This window comes from Alosa pseudoharengus, unplaced genomic scaffold (assembly GCF_046254945.1).
Source record: "Alosa pseudoharengus isolate Yale_2024_CS ecotype anadromous, Long Island Sound unplaced genomic scaffold, YU_APseudo_1.1 YU_APseudo_1.1_scf_4, whole genome shotgun sequence".
In the NCBI taxonomy this organism is placed as follows: Eukaryota; Metazoa; Chordata; class Actinopteri; order Clupeiformes; family Clupeidae; genus Alosa; species Alosa pseudoharengus.
In genome coordinates, this window is record NW_027468774.1 from 13,753,186 (window position 1) to 13,777,622 (window position 24,437).

Genomic DNA, 24,437 nt, shown 5'->3' on the forward strand with positions numbered 1-24,437 from the left:
CGTTTAGCAGAGTTTCAATTGCACGGGAGCAGCAGGGGAGGGAGGGGGAGGAAGTAGCGAAGTTAGCTCTCTGTTTTGTTTGAAAGTCAACCGAAGTGATGTTACCCAGCATCGCTTAGAGCACCTTTAAGTATATTGCAGACATGCTTTACTGACAAACATCATAACACTTAGAATCGTAATAATAGCACATGCTAATAGTAATAACATGTAACAGTAATAATAATGTCAATAGCATGTATAAAACAGCAAATATGGAGCAATCCTGTAATCTTACACTGTCCTATTTGTGATAGTGTAGTTCATACTTCTGCACATTGCAGAGGAACAGCATCGTTTAAGGTGAATGACTGACCTTTCTGTTAACAATTAATCCAGAGATATAGTTCAAATGTGCTTACACTTGTCAGGGCATATTGCTATACTGCTGTTTGTTCAGCCATGTTCTCCAAATAAGAGCACTGATCATAGGTATCTGCAGCATCATTCTGTGGTTGACGTATAGTGTTTGGGTGGTGGTATGGCAGTCGATGGCAGATTATCTCTATGTGTATTACTATCTCTCTGCATTACTCTTGGGTATGTATTGTGGAAAGTTCTTCAGGCAAACTCTGTCACTGCAAGCTACTTACCTCATTATCAGCAATTATCGCCTAGTGCGCCAGTTATGCACTAGCCGACCGAGCAGGTGTTCTTTCTAATTAAGCTATGTCTGACAGACAGTGACTCAGATACTATTTTCAACTAACGTTAGCAGCACATTTTTTAAAAGCCTTATTGTATAAGTAGCCTGCCAACCTATAGTCACCAAAACTTTGTCTTATAAACAATCTAAATGTCCCATGTTCTCTTATATGTAATAGGGCAATTCCATGGAAAATTTATTTTTTTGTAACATCCATAACGCCAATATTAGTCTAGTCGTGATTTCATGAACCCAGAAATGTTGAGTACCCTAAAGTTTTATTGCAGAAATGTCATCTATAGGCCTAGTGGGTGGAATTCAACTTGGTTGCCTAAAGTTGCACTTTGGGCAATTTGCATAATTAGCATAAATAGGCAATTAAGGCGAGGCAGTACAGGTGAATAGGGTAAAAAAAATAAATAATAGATATCACCATGAAACTTTCTGAGTTGATTACTTATGTTAAGATGAGAAAAAAATGTATTGCATGTTTTTTACATTTTAATGTTTACATATGCAAATGAGGCCCTATCTCATTAAAAATGCTCTAATTTGCATACACACAAAAGCAGATAGTGTGATAAAGCCAGGCTCAAAATTGTTTTTCCAAGGTAAACACGTGTACTTGGTTGGGTGAGTTGGTGAAAACCTTTAAGAAACTTGGTAAGGAGGCAGTGTTGACCTATGGACAGACAGATTAAGAAATTAAGTGTGCCATGCAAAACTAGAAAAGCACTCCGAGAGTGCAGACCTCCGCCAAGCGAAAACATAACCGCCTCCTGGATCCAGACGGTGATCCGGATCACTCCCAAACTTTTTGAGTTATCTTACGAACAAACAGATGAACAGACACACAGACAAACAAACAAACAGACACACAAACCCCGATGAAAACATAACCTCCTTGGCGGAGGTAATAACTATATAACAGCATGCACACACAAACCCACAAGAACTATACAATATGCAAAATAACTATATCCAGCATGCACACGTACACAAATGCACAAGAACTATATACAAGAACTATATACAACATGCAGCGCATGCACGCACGCACATACGCACACACACACACACACACACACACACTGTAAACTATATAACTATATACAGTATGCACACACACACGCACACACACACACACACACACATATTTAACAACAACCACACAATCCCACTGAATAGCTTTCACCATCTTCATCATTTCTTTCCTCATTCCCTTCAGTCTCATCATTTTCTTGATCTTTATTGCAGCAGTGGACCTCACCCCCTTCACACTTGCAATAGTCAGTGCAACTGAGACTTGCAGCATGGCAGCTGCAGTTTCCTTTGCTGCAGGCTTTCAATGTGCTGCAGCTACAGCTGGTGACATCAAGCAAATTTACTGGAGCCACTGCCTGAATGGCAAGAGCGGGCATGACAGCCCCTTCACTAGCAACCTCCCACCCAAACTGTGTGATGTTTTTGGCCTCTGCAGGAGGCTCTCTCTGACCTGCAGCCTTCCACAACATGACCTGAAGATGAGCATGCAGTATGTGCAGCATCAGGTTGTCATCTGTTGGAGGAAGCTTTTTAAGCTTAGGAGGCTTTTTGCTGCGACTGTAAATCTGGTAGCGAGTGTTGTTCATTGAGACCAGGAATGGTATTTCCTAGGAGTACTTTCAGCGCAGATGTCTTACCCTTCCCACAGGGATAGGAGGCAGTGTCACATCCCATTTGAAGGGCAAGACATCTGCGCTGAAAGTATTCCTAGGAAATACCATTCTTGGTCTCAATACAGTGCTTGGGGAACCTGATGCCACTAATAGTGACCTAAAAGATACTGGGACCAAGTTCTTTGTTGCACTGTATGGGCAGAAGAAGGCCAAGTCGATGAACAACACTCGCTACCAGATTTACAGTTGCAGCAAAAAGCTTCCTAAGCTTGAAAAGCTTCCTCCAACAGATGCCAACCTGATGATGCACATACTGCGTGCTCATCTTCAGGTCATGTTGTGGAAGGCTGCAGGTCAGAGAGAGCCTCAGTTGCAGTCAGTCAGTTGTACTGACTATTGCAAGTGTGAAGGGGGTGAGGTCCGATGCTGCAACCCATTCACAATACAGTAATAAAGATCAAGAAGATGATGAGACTGAAGGGAATGAGGAAAGAAATGATGAAGATGGTGAAGGCTATTGAGTGGGATTGTGTGGTTGTTGTTAAATGTGTGTGTGTGTGTGTGTGTGTGTGTGTGTGTGCGCGCATGTGTACATACTGTATATAGTTATATAGTTTACTGTGTGTGTGTGTGTGCGCGCGCGTTGCATGTTCTATATAGTTCTTGTATATAGTTATTGTGCATTTGTGTACGTGTGCATGCTGGATATAGTTATTTTGCATATTGTATTTAGTTCTTGTGGGTTTGTGTGTGTGCATGCTGTTATATAGTTATTACCTCCGCCAAGGAGGTTATGTTTTCATCAGGGTTTGTTTGTCTGTTTGTTTGTTTATTTGTCTGTTCATCTGTTTGTTCGCAAGATAACTCAAAAAGTTTGGGAGTGATCGATCCAGGAGGCGGTTATGTTTTCGCTTGGCGGAGGTCTGCACTCTCGGAGTGCTTTTCTAGTTTTGCATGGCACACTTAATTTCTTAATCTGTCTGTCCATAGGTCAACACTGCCTCCTTACCAAGTTTCTTAAAGGTTTTCACCAACTCACCCAACCAAGTACACGTGTTTACCTTGGAAAAACAATTTTGAGCCTGGCTTTATCACACTATCTGCTTTTGTGTGTATGCAAATTAGAGCATTTTTAATGAGAGAGGGCCTCATTTGCATATGTAAACATTAAATTATAAAAGACTTGCAATACATTTTTTTCTCATCTTAACATAAGTAATCAACTCAGAAAGTTTCATGGTGATATCTATTATTTAAATTTTTTACCCTATTCACCTGTACTGCCTCGCCTTAATTGCCTATTTATGCTAATTATGCAAATTGCCCAAAGTGCAACTTTAGGCAACCAAGTTGAATTCCACCCACTAGGCCTATAGATGACATTTCTGCAATAAAACTTTAGGGTACTCAACATTTCTGGGTTTACTATTGGGCCTATGGGGATCACGACTAGACTAATATAATGTGATGGTATGGTATGATGTGAATGATTACATGGAATCTGAGCATTTGCTATTTTTGGCTGAAGAATGTAAATGAGAAACAATGCACAAAAAATTTATGTTATCATTCACATCATACAAATGCCAAGGCATTTCACTGGCGTTATGGATGTGACAAAAAGTCCATTTTCCGTGGAATTGCCCAATAGCATCTTCCGACAAACCAAAATACAGCTTTTGGGGCTATTGATTCAGTCAATCAGACATGGGACAATAAACATTATACTGTAACTGTTTTATTACAGTACATAACAACAACACTTGTCATTGCACATTTGCATTCATATCTCAACCATCAACACAAGGAATCAAAGAGACACAAGCAGATATCAGTACAGCCGATAGCTGAACCACGTCAGTCCGATGGGTCTCCTACCTGAGGACGTAGCCCCTCAGTACCCCATTGAGCTGAGGCTCTGGAGGGGGCTGCCACTGGACCATGATGGACTGGTTGGTGCGGCCACTGGCCACTATGTTTTTGGGGGGCGCACTGGGAGGCTCCTCAGGCAGCATCAGTCTGCGGTGAAAATAGGTGAACACAGAAAAGATATTTTTTCACCTTGACAAAATGGCAAGGGGTATGAGAGTGCTTTGGTATATCCACTCCAATGTTCTGATTTCCAAATGTATTCAAAGGCAAAGCTGAGAATTGTCTCTATGCGGATTTTGGGGAATAATTATTCAACACATTCTGAGTAAAACAAATCCAAAACACATAATCATCACATATTTGATTACTGATGCTAATTTATTAAATCCCTCATCAAAGTTGTTCTTCTGAATCACTTATTAGTTAGTAAGGTGACAAAATTGTGTTAAGCCTTTGGGAGCTCAACAATGACACACAGTTTGCTTAAGCCGTGACACATATGTAAATGGACGAGAAAGATGCTCTCAAAAAATCTGAGAAGGAGCAATCTCGCACAGCAACTGTTAATGCTTATAGTTGCAAAGGCACAGTTTGAAACACGATATGAAAATGGCAAGCTTATTTTACTCCTGTCTCTGGAGAGAGAGAGCTCCATTTTCAGTCATGCATTTGATCAGAACGTCTTGTGAAAACCCTTACATTATTATAGGGTCATAGGCAGTGTTGGGCAAGTTACTTCAAAATCGTAATGTACTATGCATTACTTATTACTGTCATTTCAAAGTAATTTGTTACATTATAATATTACTGTCTCTGAATTGTAAGGCATTACACTACTATTGCATTACTTTTAAGTTACTTTCACCAAAATATCTAGAAATATGGATTTGCCATTCTAAATGCAGTTTATTACGCTCAATGCAGCTTGCTCTTCCAAGGGAGGGAGATGTGGTATAGCATAATGACTGAGCTAGGCTTAAGGCAACAGTAGAATGCAATAGGCGCAGTGCTCATAATGCAATACAAGGAACAATCATAGTCAGAATTTTGTTAAAAACCGACAAAAGGTCAAAGTCTGGTAAATTGTGATAGAAATACTGTAACTTTAAGGCCTAGGCCTACTCATTAAAATCAATAGAGAGCCTACTATTTTGTAAAGCTTTTGTGGCCAAAACGGGTACTACACTACTTTCTTAATGTCTAATGACATATCAGGGCAATTTTATGATTAATTGAAATACATTTTTTACATACGGTTCCTTTAATAAAGACATGTCAAGATGGTGGCCTGCTGGCCATTTCGGTGCCCTAAGTGAGTGGCTTTGAGTGAGTGACATTTAAATGATAACTCAAACACCTAAAGTAAAATAAAAGGCCTATTATTTACAGACCATTACTGTGTATTTTTAAACATTAATTTCTGAAGAAATGCTGTTTTACTTATAAATGGTGCACTGTCACTTTAAGAGCATTGATCTTTACGTTGTCATAATGCCCTTTTGCCTGCTCTTGTTTACAAGCCTTATTTGTTTGAGTTACATTGATAGCACAATATTAACAATAATATGCACATTTCTTTGGAAATGGAAGTATGCAATGACATGTTCCTTCACATTTCGTTTTGCGAATACAAGTGAATTATGAGCCTGGTATCCACCTAGCTACAGTATCTGAATGGAATGCGTTTCAGTCGACTCAGCATATCATGTGCTTCATGTAGCCTAAATGCTTGGAAAACGAATGATTGAAGACCCACCAATTCTAGTACTACGTGGTGATTGAGAGAACCCAAAAGGTATCAAACTTGCATGTAACATCGTGTTAGTGCATTTTGACATTGTAAACGTTATTGATGAAGAGTGAAACGCAGTTTACAGTAAAGCTACTATTCATTGGTTACATTTGGGTCCTTTGGTGCCCAACGCAAAGTGCGTGATGCGCGTGGTGGGAGCGGTGGCACTGCCAGGCTACACAATCTTTTTCTGCATTTCTATCCCTTTATTCTCTTCAATTCAAGTTCACAGCACAAAAGCATAGTTTGTGTTTTATCAGGAATCAAAAAGATTAGCGTGGCACTACTTTAGATGTTTCATTAATTTACTTGTGCTATTTCGCGAGTTGAGAGATCTTTCAGTTTCGCTATTAACTATTATGTCCTTCATAGCCTTGTCTCTGACTAGCTGAAAATAATGAGCGTAGGCTTCGGTGTATTCCCGCAAATAGAGTCCGCCTGCGAGTCTGCTGTAGCCACAGTCATATTCAACCAGTATCAGGAGATAACGTTACTATTTTGCGCGGATTTCTTCTCCTCTGTTCTCGCGTGGTATTTGCGAATATGTATCAAAACAAAACAAGCGCTTAATTTTGGGTTAAACTGCATTGTAACGCGCGTTACTGAAGTTTGTACCGAGTAAATATTACCCAATTTTTTTTTTGTAATGCCTTACATTACCACGTTACCGCAAACAGCAATATATTACAGTAATTACATTACTTTTGTAACGCATTACTCCCAACACTGGTCATAGGGTCATCTGATGAGGCAGGATCTCAAGTGACCATATCTGCACTGAGATATATACGTTCATGACAACCTTAAACTTGAAAAATCCTGACCAAAATAAGTGCCTTCATGAGATCAACTCGGAAAACAAATATGTATTCTTGCAGTATGTTTGTTTTTTCGTGTTGCCTTTACAGGGAGGGAACGCATAAATAGGTTTACTGCTTACTGTGGTTGAGCAAGAATGAGGTAAATCAGGTAAATTTTTCTATTTGTAGTTTTAATTTAGTGATGAATAAACTTGCTTATTTGTAATGAGAATAAAGTTTGTGTTACACTTTACTTGACAGTGTCGACATAAGAGTGACATGACACTGTCATGAATGTGTCATAAACAAGTCATAAATGTTTATGACATAACGCTTCTGTTATTAAGTGACATTCGATTTTTGTCATAACAAGTTAAGGTTGGGATAGAGTTAGGTTTAGGGTTAGGATTAGGGTTAGAGGTTAGGATTAGGGTTAGGTTTCATGTGCCGTGACAGTGTCATGTGTTCACGACAGTGTCATGTCACTCTTATGTCGATATTGTCAAGTAAAGTGTTACCAAAGTGTGCTTCAAAAGTCCCATTTATGCGATTAAAATGAAACAGAGGTAGCATGGAAGCCAAGGAATCTTCACGAAGGTGGACTGATCTCAGTTCCACAAATTTATTTGAACCATGTCAAACAAGCTGATCTCAGTTTCACAAATGCATTTTGACCATGTCAAATAAACATGCTGACGTTTCAGGCAGATGCTCTGATGTGTTTGAAGCTAGTGAGTACTTACTGGACACTTTCAGTGGATGCTATGGAGAGTAATGGTCACTCACTTTACTGACCTTTGGAGTTGAATGCACATTAATATTTCCTGACCTGTAAACTTAACTTATGTAAGTCCATGTATAGCCAACTCATTCAAATCTTACAAAAACACTTGAATGTTACAGGTTACAGGAGGGCAGAATAAGTGTTGATTGCAAAACAGCTGTGGTAACTTCCACCCACTCTCTAGGTTAGTGTTCAAATCACCCAGTGCTCCATATGTTCTTTCTTCTTTTTACACATTGGACAGACCTCCAGACCTTTATATTTGTTACTCAGTGCTTCCAAACTAGTGCGTGGCCTCAGTTATTTCTACTCATGCACATATTCATGCACATTGTTTGAAACCTTTGGAAGAGATACAGTATATGTCAGGAGCCTATACAACAGAGATCTTTTTTTAATACTAAGTGTAACTTTCACCAAAAATGGTTAAAAAAAACACTACAATGTACATGAATAGGCATGCTAGTGCTATTGATGGTCTAACTAATGTTTAATCAAAAATTCCAAACAAATCTTGCACTGTCCCAGATGACCTGGATTTCATACTTCAAAAAAAATAACAACATAAGGGAAAAGGAGAGAGAAAAACAAAAAGCCTTCCTCTCTTAGTAATGTGTTTGATGATAATAAAACTGTTACTAATCCACAGACTATAAGCATGATGAGATGCAGCGCATATTTCCCTGGAGGTAGAGAAATAATAAAAGCCTAATGAGAAGCAAAGGTCCATTTGTAATGTGAAGGCATAAAGTTGCTCCTCATAGGAAGCCAGTTTGTTATGGATGGATAACCTGGCAAGCTTATTCCCTTGACAGGCTCTAATCTGGACGTTTGCATAAGTAGTGACAAGTGCACACCCGTAAGTAAATGGTAAATAAAAATGCAGTCAGTGTTGTGAATGGAGGAGAGTGAAGAAGAGACAGGAGTGACATACAATCCAGTCCACAGAGTTGCTTGAAAACTAGAGCGTTTTTGAATGGCGATCTTCCTTGTTGTGTTCCGCTTCAGTAAAGTGCGGTATGATGAGTGGTCAGAATGGTAAAATACACACAGCACAGATCCATCATGGTGGACTAGTGGTAAAAACAGGTGGACATGACATTCTAGAATTAAAGGTATACATTTGTTCTGCTCTCCGAAAGTTGTCACCTGAGACTTCTGGAAACACCCTCACACTCCCGAGACATCATCAACTTTTCTCAGATGAATGAAAATTAAAAATGAATCACAGTGTCGGCGAGGCAGACTTGGCAAGATCGTCTCTCTGCTGTGCGTGCGCTCCATGCTAATGGACAGTTAAATCTACATTAACTTTTAATGGGTTCATTGGGTTATTTCAGATTAATGGTCAACCCAACCTAAATCTCTGGCCACTTGTTATTTCTCCCCAGCCGTCCATTTCATAATTAATGCCCTCGATAACCAATACCACGGTGCATCCCTCCTCTCCTCCGATGGCAACATGTAAATCTGCCTAATCGTGAGCATACGGCGGTTGCACTTCTGCTGGCCTGCTACAGTGCCTCGCTGAGACAGCCCTGTCCTTCATGGGTGTATTTACGCGTTTGTTTTACACACTCGTGGCGCAGCCGTCAGCCATTAAACATCTGCCTCTCAGCATAAACAATGCTGAAGCTGATCCATTAATTTCCTCGCAGGACACAGACTGCGTACGGCGGCGAAGGGCCTAATGGAATGACCCGAGAGTGGCGATGTCGGAGAATAAAAATAAAGAGCAGGCAGTTAATCATCCATACAGTATGGAAAAGCCTGGTCCACTTATTAGCTGGTGGCAATATCAACAGGCAGGCTTGAATGATGGCAGTGACATGTACGCCCGCTCTGGGTCTGAATATTCATGACAACACCTCCCCATGGTGTTACCTTGAAACGGTAGCAAAAACAACAACAACAAGTAGAACAACAGCAACTACCACAGACCACTGCGATGAATACCAGCCAACGCTGCCACTTCCACGTCTCATTACGGGTGAGCAGGCTAGACGCCGCTTTTATGAGACTGTCATCCATTTTACTGCTCTCCCTGCCTAATAAGGCAAAAAAAGAGACAGATGTGACACGGTGACTCTGGGCCCAGAGACAGAAGACTGATGGGGGGAGCCTTCTGCAGCAGTGACGCTCGCTCTCTCCTGCTTAACTCCGTCCCTGAAGAGGCGGCTTGGCGTGGAAACTAGCACAGGCTGCTCCGAAACTACCTCACGGCCACACTGCTGTTTGTGTGGGGAAGAAAGCGAGAAGGGGTGCAATGCACGTGTCCAGGGGGGAGGAGAAGATATTAACTTGGGGTTTGTGGTATTCACCACCACCAACACTCGGGATCAGAATCAATTGTGCAGATTATCTGTGAGCGTCTCATGTTTTGTTCTCGTGCTTTTGTTCATTTTTGACAGTAACCTTACAGGCTCTGAGCACACTATGGGAATTGTGTGGTTTCAGGCTATCTAAATGGTGCATCTATTTTCAGAGGATTTGTCACTTGCATAAAAGTAAACCTGGCTAAGCATTTGTAAATGGAAAAAAATATATATAATAGCAACAGAATAATACTGCAATGAAAGAAAAACATAAAACAAGGAATTACTACATACATGGGACATATTGAAGTGTTGTGGCCCACCTGATAACTAGAACATCTGGCAGATCTTTTTTAAACTGGTCCCACTCAACCTCATGGATAATTTAAACACCAATTCCATAAATTAAAGCTCTTAAATGTTTCAAGCATTCTGTATGGCTGCGATAAAGTTAAGTATTAATTGAGGTCAGATAGGAGTTCACTCGTCAGTGAGCCAGTTGTTAAAATGTTAATATTCGTCTAATCAGATTATTCCTTGAGATTAACCTAGGTGACATTATCATTAGGGGAAAACTAACAAACATGTGCTTCCCAAAGTAGGTCTCAGAGTCAAGAAGTAGCCTAACTGGTCAGAAAAATGGCATTATCCTATTAACAGTCTCTGTAATATGACTGAAACACCAAAAAAGGCCTTGTGACATTGTGAGGAGGATGACACCGCTTCCCCCAGTGTGTGGGTTTTGTCGAGAATAACTATGGCCTGCTTCAGGTTGTCGCCCATATTAACTGCTCTTGGCATTTTGACTGGGCTGCGCTGTCATTATCCACACAAAAGGCAAATGAAACACTCTCCCTCTGCTGCCACCTCTGAATAAAGCGCAGCCTGCCTCCAACGATTTCACTGAAGAACATCTGCTTCCAGAGGATGTGTGCGTTCTTTTTGACTTATGGGTGTGTGGCGCACCGATTTGGGTGGTGCATACAGATGACTCATTCCGCAGTGTGAGGGACGGCAGTTGGGAGGGGGGTGAAGGTTAGCACCTCCTCCACAGATGCAGGAGAGAGGTCCAGTTTAACCTGTCAGGCAGTGATAAGAGTTGGCACAGCAGACATGGGCAAGGTGTCTGACACCCAGTGAAAGAAAGCTCTGATTAAGGGAGAAGGTGAGCGAGGAGTATGGGACGGGAGAGCTAGAGAGGTGGAGAGAGGTGTAGGGGGATGCAGCGCCACTTTCTGTCCTTCAGGGCTCAAATGGTCTTTTCTGAGGAGGCAAATGTGTTCCCTCACAACGCCAAATCTCCTGGGGGACACTGTGGGAGTGTGTTGAGGTTCCACACAAACAAAATAGACCGTTTTTCAACAAGTGCCAAAGACAGTAGTAAATGGGGTGGGCTCAGAAACAACTACACAGTCACTACAAGGCCTCTGGCCTGCACCAGTCTGGGCATAGACTGAATAGCCAGAGCACACAATGTTGCAGGACTGAGTTCAGGAGTGAGCTGACTGTGGAGCTGGTTAAAAAGTCATCTTCATTCATCTTGTTGTTGTGCGGCACAATTGATCATTGTGAACTAGACCTACGGTACACCACTGCCATTGACTAAATAGAGCATAATTATGCTACAACCCTGTGATGATGATCCAACAGCATAGTTAACACTGAGCACTACTGTCGCCTATGAATCAGAAAATTAATCAGCAAGATACCAGACCCCTGTTAATTAATACCCCATCTCAAAGCAAATCAAATCTGACAGAGGCAATGTCAAAAATCTCATCCACAATGGCAATTCACAACAAATTAAAACGAGACAAAGAGAATGAGACGAGGACAAACAAAACAAAAGCATGCTGTGGTGTTGAGTCAATTAGCTGCTTGAGCACTTGGATGTCGGGACGCTGTCTGTGTGTTACGTAACTAAGTGTGTTTTACCTGAGGAGCAAGTAAGTAAGTGTGTTGTATCTGGGTAAGTAAGTAAGTAAGTGTGTTGTATCTGGGTAAGTAAGTAAGTAAGTGTGTTGTATCTGGGTAAGTAAGTAAGTGTGTTGTATCTGGGTAAGTAAGTAAGTAAGTGTGTTGTATCTGGGTAAGTAAGTAAGTAAGTGTGTTGTATCTGGGTAAGTAAGTAAGTAAGTGTGTTGTATCTGGGTAAGCAAGTAGGTAAGTGTGTTGTATCTGGGTAAGTAAGGATTATACCTGTTGGTATCTGGGTAAGTAAGGATTATACCTGTTGGTATCTGGGTAAGTAAGGATTATACCTGTTGGTCTCGGCGCTGTACTGTCCCTTGCCCACTTGATTGACGGCACACACCCTGAATTGGTAGGTCCTGGCGGGCGTGAGCCCTTTGACCACCGCGCCAGTTAGGGATGGGTCCACCTCTGGCAGGTACACCTTCCATGGGGAGTCTGCAAAGACCAGAACAGAAGTACAGTGACAGAAAAACAATAGACAACAAACAACATAAATGAACATGAATAGAAATCGGAGAAGCTGACAGAACAATAGCTGATAAAAAAAATGAAACATTTGTTTAGTATTCTAGATCTACCATACTCTTTCTCATTGTGCATGCACACACACACACACACACACACACACACACACACACACACACACACACACACAGACAGAAGCTCTGACTTGCTTGCTCACTCAGTTCTCCTTCCACTTATCTCTGTATTTCAGGCCCTAATTCCTCATCTCATTTCTACTTTGCTAATCACACATCATGTTCGACCTATTCCCTAATGGAAGGTAACCCAGCGGTTATTAATACTTAATGACTGCCTAATACTGCATCGAGCTCTGTGGAGGATTTTCCCTGGAAATTATACAGAACATCATGCTGTGCTGATCAGTCTGAGTTTCAGATCAAAGGATGTTAAGGCGATGCTTTGTTAAAAAAGTAAAAAAGACAATGCTGGACTTAATAATACCATAATAGCTAATTACAAAGTATTCCTTTTTATTACCACTGCTGGCTAAAGTGTTTGGTGATTATGAGACTGTGTGATAAAAACATACAGTAAAAGAAGACAAAAAAGTTTTAAAAACTTGAGATATAAATAAGGATAGACTTTGAGGATTAAAAAAGGTAACGGCTCCAACAGCATGACTAACTACACATCTGTGTAAAGTCTAATCATCATAATAATATATCCAGAGAGCTTTACAATGGCTGTGTGTGTGTGTGTGTGTGTGTGTGTGTGTGTGTGTTCTCTATGTCTGCCACTGAGATGGCTGGCCACTCTCCTACACCAAGAAAAAGCTACTAATCAGAGTTTCCTTGGACTATTGTGCAACAAGTACCAGTAATCTGTATCCCACCAGAGGTACAATTTTTCATTGTCCGTTCCTAGCTACAGTAGATCAATCTGGTTTTGTTCCGGATGGTTTTTGTTCCATTACGTGGGTCAGGCCCATTTTGCACCAGCAGACCATTGCACAGAAACACTTAACGATGACCAACAATAACAGAAACAAAAGTGGCTCACGGCATGGCCAGGCTCATACAATCACAGGTGACCCTGCTTGAATTTCCCCTTGGGGATCAATAAAGTATCTATCTATCTACAATCGGAGGCCAAGGACACACGACGGGGAGCGCCACATGCTAATTAAGTTCATTCACGGTCTGAATATGAATACATCAAAAGAATAATAGAGTAATTCAGAGTCAGGTGGTGGAGGTGGCAGGAGGGGGAACAAGACTCAGAAACATTTTAATTTGACCACTTTTCAATTCAATTGGCTCAGCAAGGTTTTACTTGCATGAATCAACAAAGCACGAATGGCTTTCATCACATTAATTACAAAAGAAGCTATGTCTTGCATTTTACCGTCATACGCTGTGTATGGCTTGCATGCCCTTTCAATTGAATACATTTACAAATGTGAAATACATGTATATGTATTTATTACATGGCTCTTCAGAGTGCTGCAGAAAGTTCCATTCACATGAATGGGCCTTCCCAACGTTTAGAGCTACATTATTTTAATTCTATATAATCACCAGCAAAATATAAAATCACCAATGGCAATGGCAATGGCAACGGGTTGATTAGCGTCTTTCATATCCCTCCGCAAGATGTCTGTTCGCTTATTGCAATGAAATTTCATTGAAAGGGAAAGTAAGCTAGTAGACTAAGACGTTTCCACGCAACACCTGAAACTGTCAAGTTCTATCTGTGTGGCGAACTATTTATTTTGTCAGCGGAAGACACGAAACGGTATTTTTAAAGACCCATTGTGTTAGGTTTCTTTTCTTGTTTTGGCAAGTAGCTGTGTAATAAGCGGGATAATGTATTGTCCGCCGGTAATTATCAGAAAATAAGTCCCTTCAGGTCGAAGCAAATCCCCTCCGCTGCGCGTCAGGGTTCTGTTCTCCCTGTCGGGACTTCTGTTCTGATAATTACCGGCGGACAATACATCATCCCTCACAGAAAACACATCTAATCAGCATGTGGCATGAAAAAGAAACAAAGGCGTCTATTTGTGCTCTTGTGGAGTGGACGGTAGACAGGTCACACAGGGGCCAGGACAGGGATGAGGATGTGGTTCAAATAGACAACCGAGGGCTCATTTTACTATACTCATCTTCAATTACTTTATAAATAGGCTCTGTCCTGTTTTTTTTTTTTTATTTTGGTAAAACAAAAGTGGACTGAGGACCCCACAACTGGACAATGACAGGAGCAAGAAAAACAGAGTGAGAGAGAGTGAGTGAGAGAGAGAGAGAGAGAAAGAGAGAGTGAGAGAGAGTGAGAGAGAGAGAGAGAGAGAGAGAGAGAGAGAGAGAGAGAGAGAGAGAGAGAGAGAGAGAGAGAGAGCAAGTGATCCTGGAGAAGGACCCAGCTCAGTAGGGGTCATCTCCCTGAGGATGATCCATAGAGGCGGAGGGGGGCTGAGCTTACTGTTCTCCGACAGCTCCACCACGTAGTGCAGCAGGGGGCTGTTGCCGTCAAACGGCCTCATCCAGGTCAGGTCCACGCTGCGGCTGTTGCTGATGTTGAGGCTGGCCTGCAGGTTCCGTGGGGAGTGGGGCAGCTCACTGGGAGGGGAAAACACACACGCACACACACACACACACACACGCGCACACACACACACACAATAAATAGATTTATCAAGCTACACTTATCTTATATAAGCTACACATACACATACTGTATCTGTGCTCCGACACAGACAAATGCACACAAACACAGGGGAAACTACTGTGGGAAATCAATATAATTATTTTGCTTTTCAATTTTGTTTGTGTATTTGCTCTCTCTCCCTCTCTCTCTTTCTCTCTCCCCCTATCTCTCTTGTTTTCTCTTACAAATAGGTACACACACACACACACACACACACACACACACACACACACACATATACACACACACACACACACACACACACACACACACACAATGAGATGCCATGCTCCACAATGTTCTCCTTCTATCTCAACAGGTATGAATTAAAATGTCTCTTATTGGTCGAGGGACTTAAAAGGCTATGAAGCCTCAGATTTCCTTCAAGTTTGGTCTGCACCTCTCTTCAGCTCCGGCCCCTTCAAAGAGAGACGCCTCTTCATTCTCATTCTGCTCTGCTTGCTGCTCTCACTGGACGCACAAAGACATTTATTTATGCTCAACGTCGTTGTTTTTGCTCCCTTATTGATTGCTTTATTAATCATTTCTGCTGTCCTACTGGGGCCATGTGCCAAGTGCTAGCCAAGCTGCTAACTGAGGAGGAGGAAAAAAAAAAAAAAACTTTGTCTCTTTCCATCGTAAATTAAACCCAATGAGAGTTAACAAACGGAGGAGTTTCATCACATCCTCTTGTTTTTTTCCCCTAGTACAGACATGGAAGGGACCTCAGGGATCCTGCTGGACCGTCTGCATGCCAGGCTTTGCAGGTCGGTCGGAGCAGGGTGGACTGCGTGCCTTCCGCGTTCCTGCGTCACGGATGATGAAATACAACCTGGAGATGTCTCGACCCGGCAAATGGTTGGATTTAAGAGGGCCCTGCCCTCTCTCGCAAAGTAATGACTGCCGTACGTCTTATCTAGGCCGGCTGAAAACATTTTCATGTATTCCGCCTGCCTTTTCCTCTTACATGGGCGCCCTTTTAAAACATGCGATCTAATTGATGGGCCAGTATAAATATGGCTGCTACTTAAAAATAGCTGATTGCATGGCTGCACCAATATGCAAGAGGAATGAACGCTTTCAAATAAAATGAAGCATCTGCATCAATAAATTGTGGGGCTCCAAGAGACTAAAAGCCTTATCTGTCTAATGCAATGCTATGTAATGCTTCAACAGGCATTAATGTTGCTGTATGGTCTATTGACCCTGATAGATAAAAACGTCTTTGAAGGCTTCACCTTATCATTGTAACAGAGCCATTTAGCTGTAGACCTTAATGATGAGTGGAGACAATGTTAACTTCCACAGTGCATTAGTTTTTCCAAAACATCTTTGTTCTTTGCTGAACATTAATGCATTTTTATTTTCAGAGAGCTTTTAAATTAGCCTATATGTTATGTATTTTTCTTGTCTACTTATTTTTGTATGATGCAATCGTAATGTGGTTTATGTGAATAGTATTCCAAGATTTTTTCCAAGATTTTCCCCCCAGACAAATGCTGACTAAAAAGCACAGATCTGTGAGAGCAGAAGCTTCAAATAGCTTTGGTTGAAGGCTACTGCCCACTCAGTGACGATGAAAAAGGTCATGTTTTTTTTCTATTGGTAGTTGATGGAAGCACACTCTCTCGGAACAAACAGCAGGGAAAAAAGCACATCCCCCACAGTGGGAGAGACATTTTTGCAGAGCTCTTACAGTGCAACAGGAGCACACTCTCGAAAAACAGCTCCTCCCGCGTGGAGCAAATGATAGAGAGCAACATACAACACAACAGGGCAAAAAAAGCAAAACCTCAAAGACTTTGTTTGTCCCCCGGTACTTGCCGTAGAGGGCGTGGATGTCACAGCCTCAGAGTCCTAGTTGCACTGAGCCTTGGACCAAGAACTCACTTTACCTTTTGTTGTGTCAGGTTTTTGGATTTCTTCCTGAGAGGAACGCTATATATTTCAACAGGCACAAAGACAAAACAACAGCGGCCCAACCAGGATGTACTGAATCTACCAAGGGGTTTCTCGGTTGTTAATGCTGTTGTTGCTGTTAAACAGCAGGACTACGATTGAAATCTGAAATATGGCGCTGAGGCGGAAGGTGACACCCATTGCTCATGGTGGTGGAGCACCATAAAGGGGCGGTGCAAAGGCAGACAGTCAGGCCTTTGCCCAGGAACAAAAAAACAAAAAAATAAAAACAAAAACAAATACAAACAACTCACATGACCTCCAGACGGGCAGACTTGGAGTCGTTCCCGGCCAGGGAGAGCACGTCGCAGGTGTAGTCACCAATGTCGCCGGACCACGTCTGCGTGATGAGCAGAGAGCCATCCTGCAGGCTGATACGCCCCCCTCTGGACTGACTTACCAGCTCACCATCTTTCTTCCACACAAAGCTGCACACAAGGGAGGAAAGAGAATGTGATCAGTCACACATCACATTAGTACGTGCTACATGGCAACTCCTTACAGACACTTGGCTGTGAAGCGCATGATCAAATGTGAGGTGTGAGACTATGTGTACGGAACAGTAAACCCTTTAGACCCTACATTTAGGACTAAAAAGACTTGTGCTTACAGGTCTACTGCATTTGTTTCATTAAAGCTATTGGTAATATTGAAATGATAGAATGGCATTAACAGTTCCAGTTCTGCTTGGGGAACTGAATTTCTAAGCTAAACTGAACTCGATACTGCTGGTACTGTGAGTTAACCTCCTGAGGCCCTGAACCACACACAGTGCTGGACAGTGCAGCCAAGACTTGGAGACAAGCCGCGGCCTTATTTGAGCAGATTTCCGTGTGTCAGACTGGAAACTATGTTCCTGGTGTCATGATGGATCGCACAGCCTGGGGGAATGGGGGTCGACACACACACACACACACACACACACACACACTCACACACACACACACACACACACACACACACTCACACACACACACACACATACACACACACACACACACACACACACACACAGTCACATCATCCATCATGCCTCTACCTCACAGCCACACGGGGATCGTGGGTGGCACCACATTTCAAGATGGCCGTCGTTCCCTTTATGACGCGGCGGTCCGTAGGTGGCAGCGAGATGGACGTGCGACCTTGGGAGAAGAACAAGAGACAGTACTGACACCATTACCACCACTCAAACACACTAAACAGCCTCTCTGAACAATCGGGTACACACACACACACATGCACACACACACACACACACATATTACTATGGTGTGCATTTCTAGCCCGTCAGCTACCTCGTCTAGATGCTAACTGCCTGTGTTTTTGGCTATACATTATCCCCTCATGTGGCATGTACTGTACATACAGTAGAATATCTAGACATGTGAGTGTGAAGTTTGAGCAGTTTGTTGTCTGACAAGCAAATGAATGAACAGTACCTCTACAGACACCATCTAAAATATGCTTTGCTACATGCATGTGCGTACATGTGTCTGTGTTTGAATGTGTCAGAATGACAAAAAAGTTAAATATTTTAAGTGTCGTGCTTTTGATCTATTTATAGAAAACTGTACAAAATCTCTAAAATACCAGCCTTTGATCTCTTCCATTGAAACCTAAAATACAAATGCCAGTTCATTGTGTTAGTGTTTGGTAGCCTAGGTCATGTACTGTACATACAGTAGGTTGGCAGTCCGTGGACTTTGCATTGGGGGATTATATAAAACAAGGGCCAAACTGCCAGCTGGCAAATTACTGTTCTATATCAGCAGTTATAGGAAGCAAGTTTATTTGGAAGAGGTGATGTTACCTGTACCCTTAAACCTGTAAAAACTCATGATAGATTGCTGAACTGCTTTAATCGACTGGATTATTCAGAAAATGTGTGTGTGTGTGTGTGTGTGTGTGTGTGTGTGTGTGTGTGTGTGTGTGTGTGCGTGTGCGTGTGTGCGCGCACATGTTTGTATGTGCACGCCTGCGTTTGTATGTATACATTGCAGGTACTGTATGTGTGTGTGTACAGAGGAGCTTTTAGTCCAGAAGGTATTGATAGCTCCTTCAGTGTGTTAAGTTTGTGTCTATGTCCTCTATGTGTGTTTGTGTGTGTATTTGAGGTCTTACTCCAGACGGTGAGGCTGGCCGAAGCGTTGATGGCTCCTTCAGTGTTGGCGGCGTAGCAGGTGTAGTGGCCGGTGTCCTGCAGCATCACTGGGTTGATCTGCATGCCTCCCGACTCGAGCAGCGTGAAACGAGGGATCTGTACCGAGCCACTGGCCAGAATCTGAAAGTCTGCCACCACACACACACACATACACACAGTCAACCACACGAGCACAAATAGAGACAGACATTCACACTCATGAAAGAGCACACACATGCCAACCACACAAACACACACACACACACACAGGGGGTTCAACTAACTTTTGCTGGCAGACAAGGGATTAATGGGGCATTACTGCGTGTGCGCACTCGACTTTGTATGATTTTATTAGCAGCTTAAAGTTGTCCCAGAGGGAAATCCTCTTGAAGCAGCCTTCAATGGCATCTTCCTTGTTAGGAGTTGCTACATGGTATATGTGCAGCCACATAATTGGAATAGCTGTGGAAATCACTTCATGAAGAAAGGGAGAGGGAAAAAAACTGTCGTGGTGGCATAAAATGGTCGATTTGTGTTGGTGCTGCATGAAATTATCTTTTCTGTTGCCAATCAGCTGAAACAAAGACGTCTTAATGGATTCCTGTGAAGAACAAAATACATTACTTTGCGCATCAATTTGTGTCACCACTGAGAATATATATACGCCTGAGGAATTTGGCAAGACATAAAGCCTCAACGACATGACAACAAATGTCTGCATTACAAACATCAGTGTTAGGAATGTGAAAAAAATCCTCTGTATTTTTTCCTCTCTGTTTGTCCTAGGGTTAGCTCAGCCCAGCAGTGGATTTGTACACTCAGGCCAGTCTATACTGTACACCCACCCACACACACTACAGCAGAGCCCATCTGATAATGCCTCCTGCTCCTTGGCAGGGCTTCTCAACTGCGTGGAGGGGGGTTGCATGTTGGGACATGGCCCATCATCCATCATACCTGGCCTGCCAGGAGGGTGGCCTGACCACACAGCATCCGAGGAGAAGGGGTCTCCCCCCGCAGAGTGCAGGCGTTAGTTACCTCGCTTCCAAGTGATGGCGGGCTTGGGCGCTCCGGAGATTTGGCACGCAAAGGTGGCCACGGCCCCATCGGTCACGGTGGCATTGGAGGGCGGGCTGAGGAATGCCGGAGTCATGCCTGTATGGGGTTGAACACACAAACACACACACACACACACGCACACACACACACACAAACATGCTGGCTGAGAGATCTGACGACTACCGCCCACAATTCTGTTTCCCAAACATTCTCACACACATGCACAGACACAAGCATGTACTTGCACAAACATACACACAGATACCCACCCACACACACACTCACACACAGACATAAGCATACACACACACAAACACACACACACACACACACACACACACACACACACACACACACACACACACACACACACACACACACACACACACACACACACACACACACACACACACACACACAAATCCAACACCAATCCAACACAATGTCTGCAAACACACCACGCCTTCTTTAAATCCACTAATACACAGAGCAGGTGGGTTGCTAATGGTTACACTCTTTGTTCATGAGTAGCTCAGGAATGTTTTGTTTTGTGCCATTTCTTTTAGTGCACTGCATAAGCGTCTCTACCTATTCAGACTAATGGTTTCAGGAAAAGCTGTAATACGCATGACCATAAAAAGACAAATGATAAATTTGGCAAGCCGTAATAATAATAATAAAAAAAATCAATTATGAATTGTTCTCGACAAGTAAAGTTTAAGCCACCAATCTGTTGCCAATCTGTGTGGTTGATCTTCTATTTAGAGCCTCGACCACCTGGGGTTCTGGAAAATAGAACACTCCAAAAGAATGCAGATGGCTAGTTTGGAGTGGAAGAATTGCTCCTTTTGTTGGTATATAAAAGCTCTGTGCACTTCTGTTAAACAGTGGCATTTCCAGGTACACCTGGCAGAAGATGACTTGAATGATGTTTAGGAGAGCCTTTCCGACTTCTGTATTTTCCCCACCAAACAAACTGCCTTCCATTTCTAATGCACCCAAGACAACACCAAGGAGTAGATCAGGTCGGAATTATTACGAACCAATAAGCAAAGAACAACTTTCTTCATGAAGAACACACTGAGATATTTCTTTTCATAGATGATTTTTGTTCACAATGTAGTTCATGAATAGAAGAGATGAAAGGGGACCTGACATCACCCTACAGCATGTCCAGATCATTACCAAATGAATGATTTATGAACATACTGTAATGAACAGCTCCTAACTCTCCAGGGGCCAACAGAGGCCCAGAGCCTCTCTTCCACATGTAATAGGCAGTTCTAAACTTGGGATGTTTACTCAAATAAAGGATGCGTGCACTGCTAAGAGGGAGGTCTGCTCTGTTTGCAGAGAGGCAAGCACTCCCTCCATTGACACCAAGATGATCACAAGGTGCAAAAACAGCTGGAAATAAAGAAAAAATTTTCTGTTTCTACACTCATTAAAGAGACGTTGACACATTTTCATTATTTTTGATCAGCCACGTGCCACATGTGTTTTTGTACACCGCCTTATCACGTCGACAAATGAACACTTCAAGTCACGTAAACAACCCGTATGAATCCAATTATTTTGATTTGGAAGAAGCCTAATGGAAGCTGTGTGACTGGTGGGTCATTTTTAATGGGTGGAAATGTGTAAATGAAGGAAAGGCTCCATTTAGAGGAGAGCCAGAGTGCACTTCCGATGGGGCCCTCTGAGCAGAGAGGATGCCTCGCTGGCATGCAGGGCAGGGAGATGCTGCCATGGCAATTTGAAGTAATCAAGATGGGAGAATAAAGCCCATTACCGACCAATTTCTTCTTTGGTGAGGAAGGAACAGCCTTGTGCCTTTCAAACAACATGTCCTGAAAGCTTCTTAAAGAAAAAAAGAAAAAAAAAAAGAAAAAAAGGCCTCTTCATGCAGAAGACATGTACTTCTCTTTAATTCTCAGCTGTTTGACACACATGCGCAGATCAGGCTACCGCATTTGTGGAACCCCCTAGAACATCCGTGGGAGACAAATAGCTTGTTTTCTTCTCTTAATGCTATTTACTATACAAAAGAAGCATTATTCTAGGCTCCTATGAAGAGACAACACACAGAGAGAAATTGCAGCAGGGAGTGCAATAATTCACTGTACTTGCCTTTGATCACTTCGGCATGAAACAGATCGGCAGGAGCAACACGCCCCAGGGAACGACTAATACAGCCCTTCAATTCAATCACTGGTCAGTGCAACATCCACAATCGATGCTTTGAGACAAGACCAGGCGCGATCAATACAATGACTTAGACTCTCTGCTGCAGACAACGCTGCGTTCTCATTTCGTGCTTTCAGAAATAAGGGCACAACTCATTTCCAAACTTTAGTTCAGAGGGTGGTGTACTGTAGGTGGGCATCAACAGTCGACTCTTAGATTTCAGATTAGTGTATCAGTTACTCTCTTGCCTCACTGTATTTTGCTGTCCTTGGAGATTGTTCCAGACACAGCATATAATCAAAGACAATCATGAAGCAGGCGTTAAGTACCCCACTCGATGTGAAAACCATTATGGGAGCCCTTTGAAGAGCTTTGGCATGAAAAAATACATATATTCTCAAGCAGTCAGCCTGAAGCATAATTATGGTGCTTGATTAGATTGTTTCACACACACACACACAGCACCTGAAGAGAGGTTAGACGCCCAAAACGGCCATCAACGACCATCAACGACCAAAAGACACAACAAAGCTGGTGACAATGAATAGTGGGCTATTTCCTTTGCCTGTCTAAGTCAATTTCAAAATCATATGCATTTGATCAAACACAGCAGTCATAACACTGACAGTTTGGGGGGAGAGGAGAGGACAACTAGGTGGTAACACAGAACACCTGTTGTCATATACATTTTTGTGAATTTGGAATAATTTCTGAGAATTTGGGATAATCTAACTCACTTGTGACATCCAGGTAGGTATGCACTTGACTCTCTCCAGCTGAGTTCCTGGCAAAGCACTGGAAGATGCCGGCATCACTGGGGTGCACCTTCCTGACCTGCAGGCCCATGCTGGAGATGATTTTGTAGCGGGGGTTGTTGAGCTTACTCAGAGGCACTGCATCCTTATACCACTCAATTTTGGGCGCTGGCACCCCTGAAGAGAAAGAGAAACAGAGGTGGGAGAGAGTGAGAGATGGAGAGAGGGAAAGAGAGAGAGAGAGAGAGAGAGAGAGAAGACACAAGACAACCACTGTTGCAAAACAAATCAAGCCCCTTATTTATTGACCCTGTAAATAGAGGATTACCTAGTTCATAATCCATAAGGCAAATATTTACTAAGTGAACAAGTTCATCATCATGGCTAATTCCCTTCCCATGTGGATACTGCAGACGTTTTCAACGAACTAACTGCACTAATAGTGGATTTAATTGTGGATCATTACCTACGGGCATTTAGCTCTGATTCCGGCAAACACTCCTACAGTATATTTTACAACACCCCAACTCCGAAGGACGTCCGCAGCTCCCAGCTATATTCTATATGGCAAGCAGACAGATAGAGCCACATGTCTCGATTATAGCAAGTATTAAACCCTGAAACGGAAGCCTTCAACTGGTCTCGCACCACTTAGAATATCTCAGCTGTTAGCAAAAGTGCACTCTTGAGGAATGACTTAAGTAACAGCTAAAAGAGCTGACAGAGAAAATAATCACTCACAGTGGCTCCACCTCGATTCACAAGGAGTCGGCCATGGAGCCACACTAATCAAGCTCATTTACTGAGGCTTGCTTTGCCTATAGTGAATGGATATATACTGTATCAAACAGCACTCCACATGAAAGCCCCCCCCCCCCCCCCCCATATTCAAAGTGGGCTTCAAACGGAATCAGGGAGAGTGAATGAGAGGCTGTGAGTAGATCAGACTTAGTCCCCAGATCCCTGGGGAGGGGGGGGCGGGGTGATTCTGGAGGGCTACCTCTCCACAGAAGACAGAATGGAGACTGTTTCAAAAAACACATTGCCTTGAGGAGCACTTTGCTTGCAGTTGCGGTTTCCTACTACTTTTAGTATGTGCTTACGGCAAAAGCAGGCCTGATATGCTTGGAGGACAAGCTTTTCTCGGTTTGGAGGAGGGGGCAAAACTACAACCCTATTCTACACACCACTGAGAATACGGACACCCGAATCAAATCATTTTCTCCTTGTTCTAGTTTCTTAACTATTATAACGATAAATTAATTTTCTTTTATCTCAAAATTCTTTGA

General features: G+C 42.6%; 1 protein-coding gene across 3 annotated transcripts in view; it reads right to left on the minus strand.

Annotated features, from left to right (window-relative positions):
• The window catches only part of sdk1a (sidekick cell adhesion molecule 1a), a 237,250-nt gene that overhangs the window by 59,357 nt on the left and 153,456 nt on the right, over positions 1-24,437 (minus strand). For all 3 annotated transcript variants that reach the window (XM_076264907.1, XM_076264906.1, XM_076264908.1), the window contains 8 exons: positions 23,131-23,325; positions 20,186-20,302; positions 19,129-19,296; positions 18,047-18,149; positions 17,262-17,435; positions 14,824-14,960; positions 12,168-12,315; positions 4,222-4,362 (listed from right to left, as the gene is read on the minus strand). In XM_076264907.1, the coding sequence (XP_076121022.1) occupies positions 4,222-4,362; positions 12,168-12,315; positions 14,824-14,960; positions 17,262-17,435; positions 18,047-18,149; positions 19,129-19,296; positions 20,186-20,302; positions 23,131-23,325 (1,183 nt within the window). The remainder of the gene's footprint in view (positions 1-4,221; positions 4,363-12,167; positions 12,316-14,823; positions 14,961-17,261; positions 17,436-18,046; positions 18,150-19,128; positions 19,297-20,185; positions 20,303-23,130; positions 23,326-24,437) is intronic.